We start from the raw sequence: 15,698 nt of genomic DNA, 5'->3' as shown, positions 1-15,698 counted from the left end.
AATCAGAGTTGGAAGGGATCCCGTGGGTCATCTAGTCCAGGCATAGGCAAACTCGGTCCTCCAGATGTTTTGCGACTACAGCTCTCATCATCCCTAGCTAACCGGATCAGTGGTCAGGGATGATGAGAATTGTAGTCTCAAAACATCTGGAGGGCCAAGTTTGCCTATGCCTGATCTAGTCCATTCCCCTGCAATGCAGGAATCTCAGCTAGATCAAAAGATGGCCACCCAACCTCTGCTTAAAAACCTCTAAAGAAGAAGAGCCCACCACCTCTCATGGGAGTCTGTTCCCCTGTCTAACAGTCCTTGAAGGTGGGCAGTGCTACAGGGTGGAATGTTTTCCAAAATGAAAACTTCCAGGGTTTACTTTTTCAATGGAAAACGTAAGTTCATCAGTCACAACAAACTGACACAATACAGGCAGCCATGGCTGTTTCAAAGTTTACTTATGTGTATTCGGTAAACCAAACCAAACCCCCGAAACACCTTACTCAAGGGAATATTTTGCAATGCAAGTTTAACAATTTCCCAGTTCAAAGCATTACTGGAAAACACACATCACTTGAAGGTACATTGTTGATAAGCACACTTGAGAAACTAAATAAGGGTATTGGCACAGCTAAGAGCTGAAAACATTTACCCTACGCTAGCCAAGAAGCAGCTTATAAATAAGGTAAAATGATAAACTATGAGGGCAGGGGTCTGAAAGACAGGAGACACACAAAGAAAAATGTGCCCATTCTTAAAAGTTTCAGAGTTAAGAGTGTAATTATATAGTTCTGCATACATACAAGGTGGCCCAAAAGTTGATCTACAGAAGTAGGTATACAGCTGAATCAAAGAACAGTCAAGAAGAAAGAAAGTGGATTCTAAAGCAGTATAGCTACTTTTGGACCACCCTGTAGATTCCAGCTGCCTGAAGGAGTAATTCCTCCCCAGAAGAGGTCCTGCAATATATTGGGGAGTAGTGTCCATGGCAGGGTTGCTCCTATCGCAGAGCTCTTCATTAGAGGTGGGTGGGTGAGAATAGATGTGTCACGAGAGAGTAGCTGCCCAGTTTTGACCAAGAGCTAGCGAGTGGGACCACGAGGCCATCTGCAGATGCAAAAAGCTTCTTGCCATATTTTTAAGGCAGAACAGCAACACTGATCCAATGGATCCCATTTTTATTTGCTACTAGAGGTGAGGAATATGTGACTGGACTACAAGCTCCACCAGACCATTGGCTATGCTGGGTCTGATGGGAGCGATAGAGTTCAAGAACATTTGAAGGTTCTCCATCCCCACCTTTACACAATCACTTCTTCAGCTTGTTCATTTTCTCTTCCACCTCCCGCACGACACTCTGGAGTTTGACAGTTGTTTTTGTCAAGGCGGAAAAGCTTTCTTTCAGGTTGCCGACCCCCTCTTCTCTGCCTACGTTTTCAAGGCCATCAAACCACTGGAGGATCCCTTCAAGGTGCGCTTGGACAATCTTTTGCTCTTCCAGCTCCGCTACAAGAGCCTGTTCAGCTGCGCTTTCGGCCTTGAGTTGTCGTTCCAGCTGGTCAATCTCATCCTGGAGCTCCTGAAACTGTTCTGGAGTGTAACGGAATTCCTCTTGGCCTTTGTCTTCCGGAAGCAAAACATTTGGGGGGATGCTCAACACCGTTTTCAGAAGGGTGTCTTCCATTTTGCCAAAGAGGTTGTTGAAAATCTTCTTCATTAAAGAGAAGAACTGCTCTGTGCTCCTCCGGATTAGGGAAGGCGTGAGTTTATTGGGACGGATGCACTCCAATTTATTCAGAATCGTGTCCTCCACCACAAGCATTATGTGAGCAAGGTGGTCCTGGAAGGCTACATATATCCGCAACATGAACGTTTGAGGAGTAAAGCCGAAGAACTGGGCCTCATAGGCCATGGGATTTACCGACATTTTTGCAAAACTAGCTACACAAACACAGCATGGAAGTCTGCGAAATAGAAAAAAAGGACAGTGTTATAAGAGGTAAAAAAAATACTGGACGACCCCATTGGCAAAACCAGATACTGCCTGTTAGCTATTATTATTATTATAGCTCAGCAAAGGGAGCTATTTTTATTATTATTGCTTGCAGCAATTATAATACTACAGTAAAACATCAAACATTAAAAACTTCCCTATACAGGGCTCCTTTCAGATATCTTCTAAAAGTCAAATAGCTGTTTATTTCCTACCGTAATTTCCTACATTCTGACATGACACAACATGGTAAACCTCGGAGAAGAGGTCCAGGGGTGAATTTTTAGAAAAACAACAACAATTTCATGAGGGAAGAGGGATGCAGTGTGGAGAGAGTGTCCTGTGAACAAAATATGATCTAAACATCTGCTTGCTAAGAGGTTTCTATTCATCTTACACCTGCATTCTTGCGTTGTTCACTATGCTTCAATGTATACATATAAATATATGTGTTAGCTGCTACTGTGAGTTTATGGTCTTGCTGGTTTAGATTTCACCCACTAAAGTGTAATCCAGGTTAGCAGTAACTTTATAATATTTTTACTGGCGTTTACAAGCCCCTCAAAGGCTGCAGTGCTAAAGATAAACTGAGAAAACGTTCAGTCTGGGAGAATGGCATTTGACCATTATTGTTAATTAAATTTATTAGTCACTGTTTTTAAGCAAAATAATCTCATAGCAATTTACAACAGCAGGCAAACTCATTTAAACCAGCAAAAAACAAAGATACAGTCTAGAAGAAACTTTTATTTTTTTAAAAAAGCAGGATTAAAACATATAGTTATGTCTGTGATTGAATCCATAATTATTTCCTATAGAAATACAGTACCAGACAGTTGGGGCAAGTTCCCGTTTCGAGATCTGGAGCTCCTGACCCGAGTTCAGGTCTTTTTACCTTTCCAAGCGGGGATTCGAACCCACAACCACGGCAGCCTCTCCGGTGCAGCACCGACCTGGAAGCCCCTTTGCTTCCCGCCACTTTTTAGCCTTTCACCTCCTCGGCCCCGCCCACCCCTCCTCTCACGCTCTCCTTTCCAGATCCGATCACAGAGATGGGGGCAGGCAAGAGCGACACCGTGGCTTCCAGTAAGCCGCCGTGAAGGCGAACATGGAGCAATGAAAAAGTTAAGAGGGGATCGTTTCATTGGTATACTTTTTGCGACCTAGGAGGACGGAACCGTCGTAGCTAGCTGCCATTACCACTCCTGCGGTGTAAGCATCCCTATTGCAGGTTGCAGACTGGGATGAGGCTGAGAGAATCGCTGCCAACCAGAAATTAAATAATAGAATAATATATAATAGAGTAATAATCTAATAATCTAATCTAACGAGTCTGCAGTTGCAGGGGGGAGAGGTCCAGCTAAAGGGGTTGTCATCCCTACAGAGCTGTGTAGTGAAAATGCAGAAGACAATTGTATTTCGAGGAGTTAGGTGGCATGTCCCTTTCCCTTTAACATCCCCAGTTGGATTCTTGTGTTTTACACACCTGTCCGGAGTTTCTTCTGTGTTGCAAGTGCTGGCTGGATGCCGGCTGCAGGTAGTGGGAGACACTCAGCCGCTCTGTATTAATCCTGAGTAATGCCAGGTGCAAGGGACACAGGTGGCGCTGTGGGTTAAACCGCAGAGCCTAGGACTTGCCGATCAGAAGGTCGGCAGTTCGAATCCCCGCGACAGGGTGAGCTCCTGCTGCTCGGTCCCTGCTCCTGCCAACCTAGCAGTTCAAAAGCACATCAAAGTGCAAGTAGATAAATAGGTACTCCTCCGGCAGGAAGGTAAACGGCGTTTCCGTGTGCTGCTCTGGTTCGCCAGAAGCGGCTTAGTCATGCTGGCCACATGACCCAGAAGCTGTACGCCAGCTCCCTCGACCAATAAAGCGAGATGAGCGCTGCAACCACAGAGTCGGTCACGACTGGACCTAATGGTCAGGGGTACCTTTACCTTTACCTAATGCCAGGTGCACTTGATTACATCAAGGCAGGCTATAAAAGCCATAGGTGGGAGGGGCCCGGGAGCTTCTGCCCAGATCAAAGGCCCTGATGCTGGGAGACCAACGGTCAGGATCTTTCTCCTGCTGCTCTGGGCAGCTGAAGGGGAGATTGGGTGGCCCCTGTTGGGTATATTTTATGTTATGCTTTGTATGTTTGTTTGTTAATAAAACTGTCTTGGTTCCCCTCCCGCCTCCTCATTCCTTTTGTCCTGATATTCTTGGAAATAACTGCTGCATTTGGCAGCACTAGCTGCCATCCCTACAGTTGCTGATCTACGATGCAGATTAGGGATTGGGCGGAGTTAATTTACAACATCCTTGCAGTGTTGCCCGTGGCTGTCAGCTGTACGTCGCATGGAGCTGAAGTTGACGCTTTAGGCCAACCCTGCAGGGCTGTTCACTCTTGGTATCAATGGGCTGAAAGAGGAACTTTGACAACCCTCCGGTGTGTTGACTGAGGGGAGGTGGACTTCCAGCCCAAAGTCCCCTCCGACTGCAGCAAAGGCCAGTGGCCTCTTCTTCCTCCCTCAGAAACCGCTGACTCCACTGAGTCATAGGAACATAACAGGAAGCTGCCATACAGGGAGTCAAACTGTTGGGTCATCTATAGCTCAGTATTGTCTGCACTGACTGGCAGCGGCTCTCCACGCGAAGCAGATACTCTGCTGCCACTGAGCTACCACTGATATCCCCGCAACAAGAATCAAGCGTGTTCCTTAGACTTAGAGCAGGCATCCCCAAACTTGGCCCTTCAGCTGTTTTGGGACTACAATTCCCATCACCCCTGACCACTGGTCCTGTTAGCTAGGGATGATGGGAGTTGTAGTCCCAAAACAGCTGGACGGCCGAGTTTGGGGATGCCTGGCTTAGAGCATGGCTCACTCTTCCCCTTAGCCACCTGCCTCTATTCTTAAGAAGACACGAGACTCCCATGTCGCCTCTGCAGCATGACTCTATAAATCTATTTAATCTATGGGCTCGAAGTCTTCGATTCCGATTAGGCTTGCGAAGGCGAAAGAAGACGGCGCTGATTTGCCGGAGCGGAGACAGAGGGCGGGCAAAAGCGGGGGCGGGGAAGGCTCTTGATTGGCCAATCGTCGCCGGCACGGATTGGTCGAGGCTGAGGGGACGCCAAGAGGCGAGGGAAGTCCTTAGGCGGCGCCGGCGCCAAGATGGCGTACCAGACCTTCCGCCAGGAATACCTGCAGGTGCCTCCCGTCACCCGGGCCTACACCACCGCCTGCGTCCTCACCACCGCCGCCGTGGTGAGTAAGGGGAGGAGGGAGGGAGGCTTCGGCCTACCCGCCGGGCCCCTGTCTTCGGAGGGGGCGGGGCGAAGGGTCGAGGTTCATTAACATAGCCCCGCCCCCGCCCCGCCCCCAGCATGAGGTCGCCCAGGCTGGACTGCCTGCAAGCTCCCTCCCTCTCTCTTGGTGTAGTCCATGAGCTTAATCAATGGCCTGCTTTAAGCTGCTAATTAAGCCCACAGCTCATCCTGCTCTTCTTTCTTCTAGAAATTCATAATACCCTTTTCAATATCCTCCCAGCCTCCCTGCGAGGTAGGCCAGCTCATTGAAAGAGAGAAACCTAGGAAGCTGCCTAATAATAATAATAATAATAATAATAATATTTTATTTATATCCCGCCCTCCCCAGCCGAAGCCAGGCTCAGAGCGGCTAACAACAGTGAAGTAATACAGCATTCTAAAATCAATTGAATCTAAAATCAGTTCAAAATCAAATTAATGGCAACCATTGGGCTAGAGTTCTGTGAGGATTGCCAAAGGAGGGGGTCAGACTGTGCCTTGGCCAAAGGCCTGGTGGAACAGCTCTGTCTTGCAGGCCCTGTGGAAAGATGTCAAGTCCCGCAGGGCACTAGTCTCTTGTGACAGAGTGTTCCACCAGATTGGAGCCACAGCCGAAAAAGCCCTGGCTCTAGTTGAGGCCAGCCTGACCTCTCTGTGGCTCGGGACCTCCAAGGTGTTTTTGTTTGAAGACCGTAAGGTCCTCTGTGGGACATACCAGGAGAGGCGGTCCCGTAAGTATGAGGGTCCTAGGACGTATAGGGCTTTAAAGGTTAAAACCAGCACCTTAAACCTGATCCTGTACTCCACCGGGAGCCAGTGCAGCTGGTATAGCACCGGGTGAATATGATCCCGCAGCGAGGACCCCGTAAGGAGTCTTGCCGTGGCATTCTGCACCCGGTGGAGTTTCTGGGTCAGTCTCAAGGGCAGCCCCACGTAGAGTGAGTTACAATAATCCAGTCTGGAGGTGACCATTATACTGAGTCAGACTATGGTCCGTCTAGATCAGCACTGGCTGGCAGTGGCGCTCCCAACGTTTCAGACCCCAACCTTACTTGGAGATGCTATCGAGTGCTGAACCTGGTCTCCTTCCCTTGCAAGCTGGGCGCTCTACCACTGAGTTATGACCCTTCTCCAAAGACTGGCTTTTTCATTTACGATCAAGGTGAGAGAACTGTGGCCCTCCATCAGATGTTGGAGCATGGCCAGAGGTTGGGTATGGTGGGAGTCCCAATGAGCTGCTGGCTAATGCCCTGCAAGCCTATTCTGTTGGGATTACGGGTTCAAGACCCACCCACGCTCCTGGAGTAGTGGTACAGGGTCTGCTTTGCCTGCACGGTGGGTGGCATCTCCAGGAAAGGCTAGGAAAGACTCCTGCCTGAAATCATGGAGAGCTGCTGCCAGTCAGATGACTAAGTTCTTCAGCGACGAAACATCAGATTACTGGAACGACGTCTGAGCACTGAACCACTGGTATATCACAAGTGGACGCTTTTTTTACTGTGTTTGCAAGTGTTTAAGGAAAAAAATATTTTGGAAAGAGAAGATATGAGCACTGAACCACTGATATATTACAAATGAACTCTTTATTTACTGCATTTGTTGTTGTTTAAGATAAAACCTCTTTGGGATATAAACTACTTTTGCCCTTTTTATAGACATTTACTGTTTGTTTACAGATAGTTGCCTTGGTGATATTATCTTGTGCTGTTTGCAGTAGTCATCCTATCACCACCCTGTTTATTGTTTTATTGCCTAGTCAGTGTAGGCAATACAAAGCTGGTTAGACTAGTGGCCTGATTCAGCAGCTTCCTGTGTTCCCTCCATCTCTAGGATCTAGCCTGGTGTAGCGGTTAGGCTTTCAGACTAAAAGTAGGGAGAAACTGGGTCCACTGGCCACAAAACTTTCACTGGGGTGACCTCAATGCAACTTCATCTTTCAGCCTAACCTACCTTCAGGAATGTTGTGGAAGTTAAAGTTGGCTCAGAAGAACTGCGTACACTGCCTTGAGCTCCTAAGGTAGTTGGGTAGGAGGAAAATTTAGTGAACCTGAACTTGGGGCCACCTGTAATCAAAGCACAGGCTCTGTGCCTGAACTCAACAGTATTTCCGAAACCAGAAGAGCATTGAGAATTGGCTGCTCCAGTTAGCAGAAGCTCTCTGTGGCCTTTTCTGGCCCTGCTGTCTTGAGAATCTTTAATTGGCCAAGCCAGTAATTGTTCCTTTGACCGGTGCTCAGAGCATGTGCTCTACCAATGAAGTACTCCACCCCTCCCAGCATATGAGCCTTTCATTTTTCTATTTGTTTGGTACTCCCATTTACCAGTGGCGCCTGGAGTGACACCCATAGCTATGATTAATGAAGTCCAATATTGCCCAAACTATGGTTAACCCAGACTATGCTTTGCAAAAGTACCTGGGTTTCTTTTTTTGTTCCTTTTTTGGTATATTTTTATTTACTTTCAAGAATAATATCTAGGCACAGAATAATAAAAATGTCCACAACGGTACAGGTGTTTGTCATTTTTAAGTCAGTAACAGCTTTTGCAAATGTTGATGAATTCAGTACATGAAGTAACAATATAACAAATAACTATTACACACCCTCTGCCATAAAATTGGGACGCTGTCCTGAATCAACATGCTCTTCTTAGGTTCTTAAGTGGAAAGATCTGAGAATTGGAATACAAGGCAGAGTTGATTGACATACTAGCTCAGCCTTCACAAAACTGGTGACCTCCAAATGTTTGGAGGGCAGTTCCCATCAGGCCCAGCCAGCATGGCTATAGATGGTGAGTTGTAGTTCAATAATGTCTGAGGGACCCAGGTTGGCGAAAGCTGTATTGGCACCCAGTGGTTTCATTCGTAAGTTACATTACTGCACTGAAATAATTCTAAGCTCTTTTGCATTCTCCTTTGTTTCAGCAATTAGAATTAATCACGCCATTTCAGCTGTACTTCAACCCTGAATTAATATTTAAACACTTTCAAGTAAGTAGATTTTGCTTTGGGTTTTTTTGCATGTCAGTGACTTTTAAAGGCAGTTGTTAAAGCCGTGTTTCCACAACTGAAAAATCACTGCCATTTTCACGCTAGTGGAATGCAGCAGATGAGCAAACTACCTCTCCAACTGCGAGATGTTTTGGGGATGCTGCAGGTGGAATTTGAGGGTTTGGGTGGGACAGACACAAGTGTTTCTCTGATGGCTCCAGGCAATGGTTCCGTGCATGTTAATACCATTGAGAGGTAATAGAATGATTGTCCTCTTTTGAGTGGAAGACTAAATGCAGCCTGATTACATCATGCTATGATGGGAATGGGAGCCTGTGTTATGTGGCCTTATTACATCATACTGTGGTGGAATGGGAGCCACAGCTGAATCTGCTGTGATTTTGATTTCATCTTGTCTTTAAGACACCCATAGAGAAAAGAGGGGTTGAAAGGCAGAAGACTCAAATCTGGTAGAGTAGTTCAGGAGATTGCCATTTTAATGGATGAGGTTTGGGTCCACCCATTTAATCTTTCATCTCTGGTCAATCTCTGTTCTTCCTCTTCTGCATTCTAAAACCTGGACCCATTATGAGAAAACAGCAGAACCAGCCCTAACTCTGTGTTGCCCAGAACTGCCATTTTTTAAGTGGAAAAGTGACTTCTTTGCTAATGTTATTTAACATTTTAAAAAGTATTCAGATCTCCATTTTCACTTTTTTATAGAACGTAAGCATTCTGGGTCCTGTCAAATTTGAGTTCTAGTCAGAGAGTTGACCCATGGAAATTAATGGAGCTTTCACTTAGTGATAACGAAAAGGTGCTCTATGCAAACTCAGATGTTAATTATTTAATTTCTGTCTGATTAAAGAAAGGGAAGAAAATACGTTTTCTGTTCAATGTGGGCTTAACTTGTGCATTTAATTCATAAGCCAGGGGTCTGATCTCCCAAGACCCCACTGATTTCTGGTGGCAGTGGCAAAAAAATTAAAAAGTAGACAGGGTGCAGGACTGGACCTTGTGCCTTTACTCCTATCAGCTTGATTGTTTGTTAAGCAAAGAGTGAATGAGGCTGTCGGTCTGAAAGGTTAGATGATTTAAAGCAAATTGAGATTCCTTCTAATTAAAGCAGGGGTCAGCAACCTTTTTAAGCCATGGGCCGGTCCACCGTCACTCAGACCATGTGGTGGGCAGGACTATATTTTTGAAAAAAAATAATGAACGAATTCCTATGCCCCACAAATAACCCAGAGGTGCATTTTAAATAAAAGCACACATTCTACTCATGTAAAAACACCAGGCAGGCCCCACAAACAGCCCAGAGATGCATTTTAAATAAAAGGACACATTCTACTCACGTAAAAACACGCTGATTCCCAGACCATCCGCGGGCCGGATTGAGAAGGCAATTGGGCCGGATCCGGGCCTTAGCTTGCCTACCCCCGAATTAAAGCAATGAAGCATTTCCTGAGAGCATGCAGGTAACTAACATATTCTCCCTCATCTGTTTTGCAGGTATGGAGGCTCGTAACGAGCTACCTTTTCTTCGGACCAGTTGGATTTAATTTTTTATTTAATATGATATTTTTGTATCCTTTGTTTGAACGGCCTAAAATTCCTCGGAGCACAAAAATAATTATCGAAGGTTTGTAAGAGCCTCTCTGGGAAGGCATCAATACAAAGTTGGCAGGAGCTGCTTCTCTCAAGTTCAGCCTTTAGCAATGACCAGTTCATTCAAGGGCTGCTTGGTCTTTGGCTTATAGTGGAAAGATTTGCGCTGGCTTCACAGTTACATAGCCCACCTTGTATAGGCTGGTTTTAAAATATTTTTTGACACTGTTCCCGGTGCCCCATCTTTGGGTATGACTGCCAAGGGAGGAGGCATTTTGAGTGTTGGCACCCAACTTTTGAACACCCAGTGCAGGCAGGAACATTGCACTAGGTGAAAATATTTCTTCACACTCTACCTCAAGACATTCCATGGGATTAGAGTAGTTACAGTAGTAACTGCAGTAGTTACAGACACATAAATTGTAGCTCATCCGTGATGTTTTCGTTACTAATATTTCTAATGGTTTGTTCGGTAAGCTGCATGAGGTATATGAAACGAGAGGGAAAGCCATGTTTTGAATAAATATATTTGTAGTCCTTCGAAGCGGATGAACTTTGGTACAGTAGTCCTATTGCTAAATATAAATACACCACTACAGGGACAGAACCCTGAAGTGAAAATATGTTGGCTATTATCTGATTGTGATCTGCTTGTCACATACAAAACAGTCCTATTTACTAAAGCCGTTAAAAGTTTTAATGCTAGCTATATAAAAGACAATATTGTAGACTGCACAGGTGATTCACTAATTTGACTTACTGTAAATGGATGTATATCTCTGGATTTCTTTTATCAGGTTTTAATTGACTTGCTGGACCTGTAATTGAATTTGTAATGGCTTTTAAAAAGGTAAAGGGACCCCTGACCATTAGGTCCAGTCGTGACTGACTCTGGGGTTGTGGCGCTCATCTCGCTTTATTGGTCGAGGGAGCCGGCATACAGCTTCCGGGTCATGTGGCCAGCATGACTAAGCCGCTTCTGGCGAACCAGAGCAGCACACGGAAATGCTGTTTACCTTTCCGCCGGAGCGGTACCTATTTATCTACTTGCACTTTGACGTGCTTTCGAACTGCTAGGTTGGCAGGAGCAGGGACCGAGCAACGGGAGCTCACCCCATCGCAGGGATTCGAACCACTGACCTTCTGATCGGCAAGTCTTAGGCTCTGTGGTTTAACCCACAGCGCCACCCACATCCCTACTGGCTTTTAGTCAGACACAATAAATGATTGACTGACTAAACATAAATGCATATTCTTTAGAAAGTCCTGTGCTTAGATGAAGGCCATGGCTACAAAAACAAACTGTACAAATTTGGATAAAGGTCAGGATTCCTCTGTTGCAAGACTCACATTGAGATCAGCTGGTTTTTAACTGAGTTTTGTCACACCTTTAAGTGGGTTTGGGTATTGTGTTCTTTCTGCAGAAAAGCAACTTGTGAATTTATCGGTAGAAGGAAACCTTGTTGGCTGAAATGCAGCCACTTTGGACAGGAAACTCCCTCTCCCCTCCTTCATTTTAATGCTGGTGGCTACTGAGTTCTGGGAAAAGTGAGATGGCCCTTGCCATAGTAAGTTGGTAGGGTTGCCCTGGCAACCATATCACTTGGCTAGATGAGGAATGAGGCAGGTTGAAAGACTGATCCTTGCTAAGATTCCATAGAGTTATCTTCATTTTAGCAGACGCCCCTGATGTATGAGTTATGGAGCCTAGCCTGTCCATTTGCTTCACTTCTGTTAAGAATGTTGGCGCATTTTGTGGCCGCTTGGTATGAAATCAGACTGCATATGCCCCTCTTTGCTGGCTTCAAATCCTTTTTTCCCCACCCACCTACCCAAATCCCGTCTGATACCCAGAGACTGGTTTCAGGAACTCTTTGAAACTCAAATGCAGAATGTATTCCCCCCCCCCCAATTTTCTATTAATTGTCCCAATCTATAACAAACATATCAACAAACATAAAAAAAATCAGAAAACAAACAAACATACATACATACATCCTAACTGTAATAATTCCACTTTTGTTGACATTGTTGGGTGACTTCATCAAATCCCCCTGGCTGAGTTTCCATATATATCATTGTTGCAGTTTTCCAAAACTATTTTCACATATAATTTACTTAGTCCATTAACATCTTTCTTTCATTTCATTTTAGCTTTTAACATAGTATTCTACAGCATCACATGTTTTAATCCTAGGCCTATCTAATACTCGCAAGTAATTCTATTTAAGTGCAGAATGTATTTTTCATTTCCCTGCAAAGATAAAAATGGTAAATGCCTGCCTGTTATCGAGCGTTTTTCCTGACCTTAATAACTTCAGATACCGCTACTGCCGAATGCTTGAGGAAGGATCATTCCGGGGCCGCACAGCAGACTTTGTATTTATGTTCCTTTTTGGTGGACTATTAATGACTGTATCCTTTTCGGTGTTGACATAAAGATACTGTGAGACTGAAAAGAGCTGAATAAATCATTATAGCAAAGTGGTTCTCCAGTGTTGCAGCAATCCTTTTAGGGTAGGTTAAGCTGAGTATGGATGACAGGCCCAGGTGGACTTTGTGGCTCGAGTGGTGACCAAGACCTGGAGCTCCCTGGTCCCAGTGAAGCGTTCCCCAACATGGTGCCCTCCAGATGTTTAGGATTCCAACATCCATCACCCCCAAGCAGCAGGGTCTGTGCTCCTGGATGGTGAATGTAGTGTGGCGTAAATTAGATTGTTGGACTATGACTTGGGAGACCAGGATTCAAATCCCCACTGAGCCATGAAGTTCACTGGGTGACTTTGGGCCAGTCACCATTTCTCAGCCTAACCTACCTCACAGGGTTGTTGTGAGGGTGAAATGGGGAGGAGAACCACATACACCACCTTTGAGCTCTTTGGAAGAAAAAGGTGGTATATAAAGAATAACCCAAAATATCTAGAGATCACTAGATTGCAGAAGGCTGCTCTGTGCAAACATGCTAATCAGAACAGAAACAGTAGCTCCGAACCATGTTTTCCCTGTTGTGTGGTTGGAAGCTCAAACTGTAGTGGGGATTCTAAACAATGGCTAGCACAAACCATAGCGTGGCATGATATCTTAACTTTTTGTTTCGGTTTTTGTGATGGGGAGAAAAGGAAGTTGATAAATCTTGTTTATTCATCGGCTTATTTGGTGGGGTGTGTGTGTGTCAAGATTTGGATTTTTTTAGAGAAAGAACTGAGCAAGAAGCACATCCTGCAGTATTGCACCATTGGTCTTCCTGCTGTTTGTTTTTAAATGGTTATGTTTTCTTGACATGGGTGCAGCCGCTCTTTCTTTAACCACTCCTCCACCAGCTTTTTGGCTTGTTCGTCAACTTGGTCTTCCTAGGACAGGCGTTTACGATCATGTTGGTTTACGTCTGGAGTCGCAGGAACCCTTTTGTCCGCATGAACTTCTTTGGGCTTCTCATCTTCCAGGCTCCCTTTCTCCCCTGGGTCCTCATGGGATTTTCACTCTTACTGGGAAACTCTATTATTGTTGACCTTCTAGGTAAGGCGATGATGGTCATTCAATCAGTATTATTATTATTATTATTATTATTATTATTATTATTATTAACCATCCTTCACTCTAAGGTCACAGAACTTTGGTGAAAGTCTGGCCTTTTTAAAATAAATAAAATGTGTTTATTGAGTTTCCAGAAACAGCAGCATACACACAATACGTAAGCCAAGATTGAGGACTGTGTGGAGCACATTTAGAAGGTTCTGAATATTTCCCCTTGACTTTAGGTATTGCTGTTGGTCATATATATTTCTTCTTGGAAGATGTCTTTCCAAATCAGCCTGGGGGAGGAAGGCTTTTGAAAACACCATCAATTCTGTAAGTGTCTTCCTGTGTAGTGTTGGGTTATTATTATTGAGCGGGGGGTAGGGAGAAACTGTCCCAAAACCAGTTAAGAGAGGGAATTCTAAAACTAGGGTGTCACCAAGAGAGATGGGGTCTGATCAGCAGAGATGCCTTGATCTATCTCTTATCTTTTAGTATTGTTGCCTTTGTTTCCGAGACCATGAAGGCTAAACACCTGTCTTTTGAAAAAGCTGAAATTCTACCAAAGTCTACCTGATCACACACAAGAGCTACCGGTAAATGGAACCTCCTACACTGAAGGCAGTATATCTCACTGATAGAGCGGATGCCTTGCATGGAGAAATTCTCAGGCACCATCCCCTAGTTCAAAGGATCTGTTAGCAGGTGCTGAGAAAGATCTGTCTGAAACCCTGGAGATGTGTTGCCGGTCAGAGTAGACAATAATGGGCTAGATGGACCAGCGGTTTGACTCTGGATAAGGCAACCACATATGTAACTGCAAAGCTCTAGATGCCAAGGGCTGCTGCCAGGTCAAACTTGATGCTTTTGAGTGTAAAATAACACTGAATCTGAAACAGATGAGAGAAGCCAAGTTGTCACAACCATACCACACCCCCGCACAAGGAGTGATCTAGTTTGTAACCAGAGAGGAGAAAATAAGCTGTACCAACCCGTGTTCTTTTCAAACAAGGATTTTTCACGTTCAAGGTATATGCTACCTTGAGAAAATTGCACTGGATGTTGTGCATAATACACAAGACATACAGCAATCAAGTAGCAGCAGCACATCAATGTTAATTCCATAATAATATTCCAGTGAATAACAATTCAGACAAGCAGTAATCCTGATATTCTGACCTAGAAAGGGATGGCTCTTCTTTAGGATAAAATTTGACCCACCACACTTGCCAACCGCAGAGTGAAGTGTTCACATGGGCAGTGGGCCACAGTGGGGTTTGGGGGGGCCTGGCTCCTTTCTTATAATAGCCCTCATGGCAAAAGTAGTTGCCAACCAGGTTACACAGAGCTTCTGTACTTGATGACGTGTGGACTTACATTTTTATTTTTTTTACAGGAAAGCCATATTTGATACACCTGAAGAGGATCCCAATTACAACCCTCTGCCCGAAGAACGGCCTGGAGGCTTTGCCTGGGGTGAAGGCCAGCGCTTGGGAGGCTGAATAGAAGACAGACTGGCAGATGTCCTAGACACAGGGACCTTTCCAAAGACACTGGCCTGGAGAACTTTCCCGGAGATTTATTTGCTCTCTTGTGGATAAAGGAAGTTTCAATAGCTTTACTAGTCTGAACAATATGATGCACTTTTTTTCTTTTTTTAAGGAAGGGGTTGGTGGGAAGGTGCTCTAATCAAAAGACCTTTTCCAGGAAATTGACAGTAACTGCAAACCCTCGCCGGGGCTTTAGTTGCATTCCTGGGTTCAGGTGTGGATAATCTACTCCAAGCCAAGACAAACTGGAAGTGGAACATTCGCAACTCATTTAATGAGATCATCAGTTCTTGTGTAAAAACAAAATATATTTCTAAGGCATTCTCCATCCCCATTTATTTGATACAGAGACTGGAGAACTTCAAAAGATGATTAAAACTTTTTGACTTTAGTTTTTCATTTGTGCTTGATTACATTTCAAACAACTGATGTCACTTTGATTTTTGGCTGTGGCAAAAAATGCTCCTGAAACAAACCGGCAAAGAGGAGTTGGTTTCTGTCTTCAAAGACTTGGGCGGATCCTGTAGGTAAAGTAACACTCAGAAGCTTTAGTGCTTTACGGAACTTGGCCTGCTGTCATGCCTGCGATGTGAGGCTTATTCTGGGCAGGGATTGGCGTATCTGAATAATTAACATTGTGTGTACGTATTGCGTAAAATGTGGAATTTGGACCCAGCAGTTGAACACATTTTGGCTTCAGTTTATCTTAAAAGAGAACATTTCTACTTTGTTGCGCTTGTAGCGGGAGGGAAACTTGTATA

The 15,698-nt window shown here is 44.8% G+C and overlaps 2 protein-coding genes across 3 annotated transcripts; one reads left to right on the top strand and one right to left on the bottom strand.

Annotated features, from left to right (window-relative positions):
• Window positions 1-507: 507 nt before the first annotated feature.
• On the bottom strand, window positions 508-2,989 carry MIS12 (MIS12 kinetochore complex component). 2 transcript variants are annotated; one of them, XM_081173217.1, is made up of 2 exons: window positions 2,877-2,989; window positions 508-1,952 (listed from the first exon to the last, which is right to left on the bottom strand). In XM_081173217.1, exon 2 carries the CDS (start codon window positions 1,913-1,915, stop codon window positions 1,298-1,300), a length of 618 nt encoding a protein of 205 aa, XP_081029343.1. In that variant the 5' UTR covers window positions 1,916-1,952; window positions 2,877-2,989; the 3' UTR covers window positions 508-1,297. The 2 variants fall into 2 exon arrangements, with proteins under 2 accessions (XP_081029343.1, XP_081029342.1); XM_081173216.1 differs by having other exon boundaries at window positions 2,811-2,976.
• Window positions 2,990-5,073: 2,084 nt separating this feature from the next.
• On the top strand, window positions 5,074-15,328 carry DERL2 (derlin 2). Its single transcript, XM_081173207.1, has 7 exons — window positions 5,074-5,233; window positions 8,198-8,263; window positions 9,776-9,849; window positions 12,193-12,286; window positions 13,192-13,387; window positions 13,630-13,720; window positions 14,784-15,328. The coding sequence occupies exons 1-7, from the start codon at window positions 5,141-5,143 to the stop codon at window positions 14,887-14,889; spliced, it is 720 nt and encodes a 239-aa protein (XP_081029333.1). The 5' UTR covers window positions 5,074-5,140; the 3' UTR covers window positions 14,890-15,328.
• The last annotated feature ends 370 nt before the right edge of the window (window positions 15,329-15,698 follow it).

This window comes from Podarcis bocagei, assembly GCF_964188305.1.
Source record: "Podarcis bocagei genome assembly, chromosome: 15".
NCBI classification, from domain to species: Eukaryota; Metazoa; Chordata; class Lepidosauria; order Squamata; family Lacertidae; genus Podarcis; species Podarcis bocagei.
Note: the sequence above shows the minus strand (reverse complement) of the source record. Positions and strands in the feature narration are given on the sequence as shown.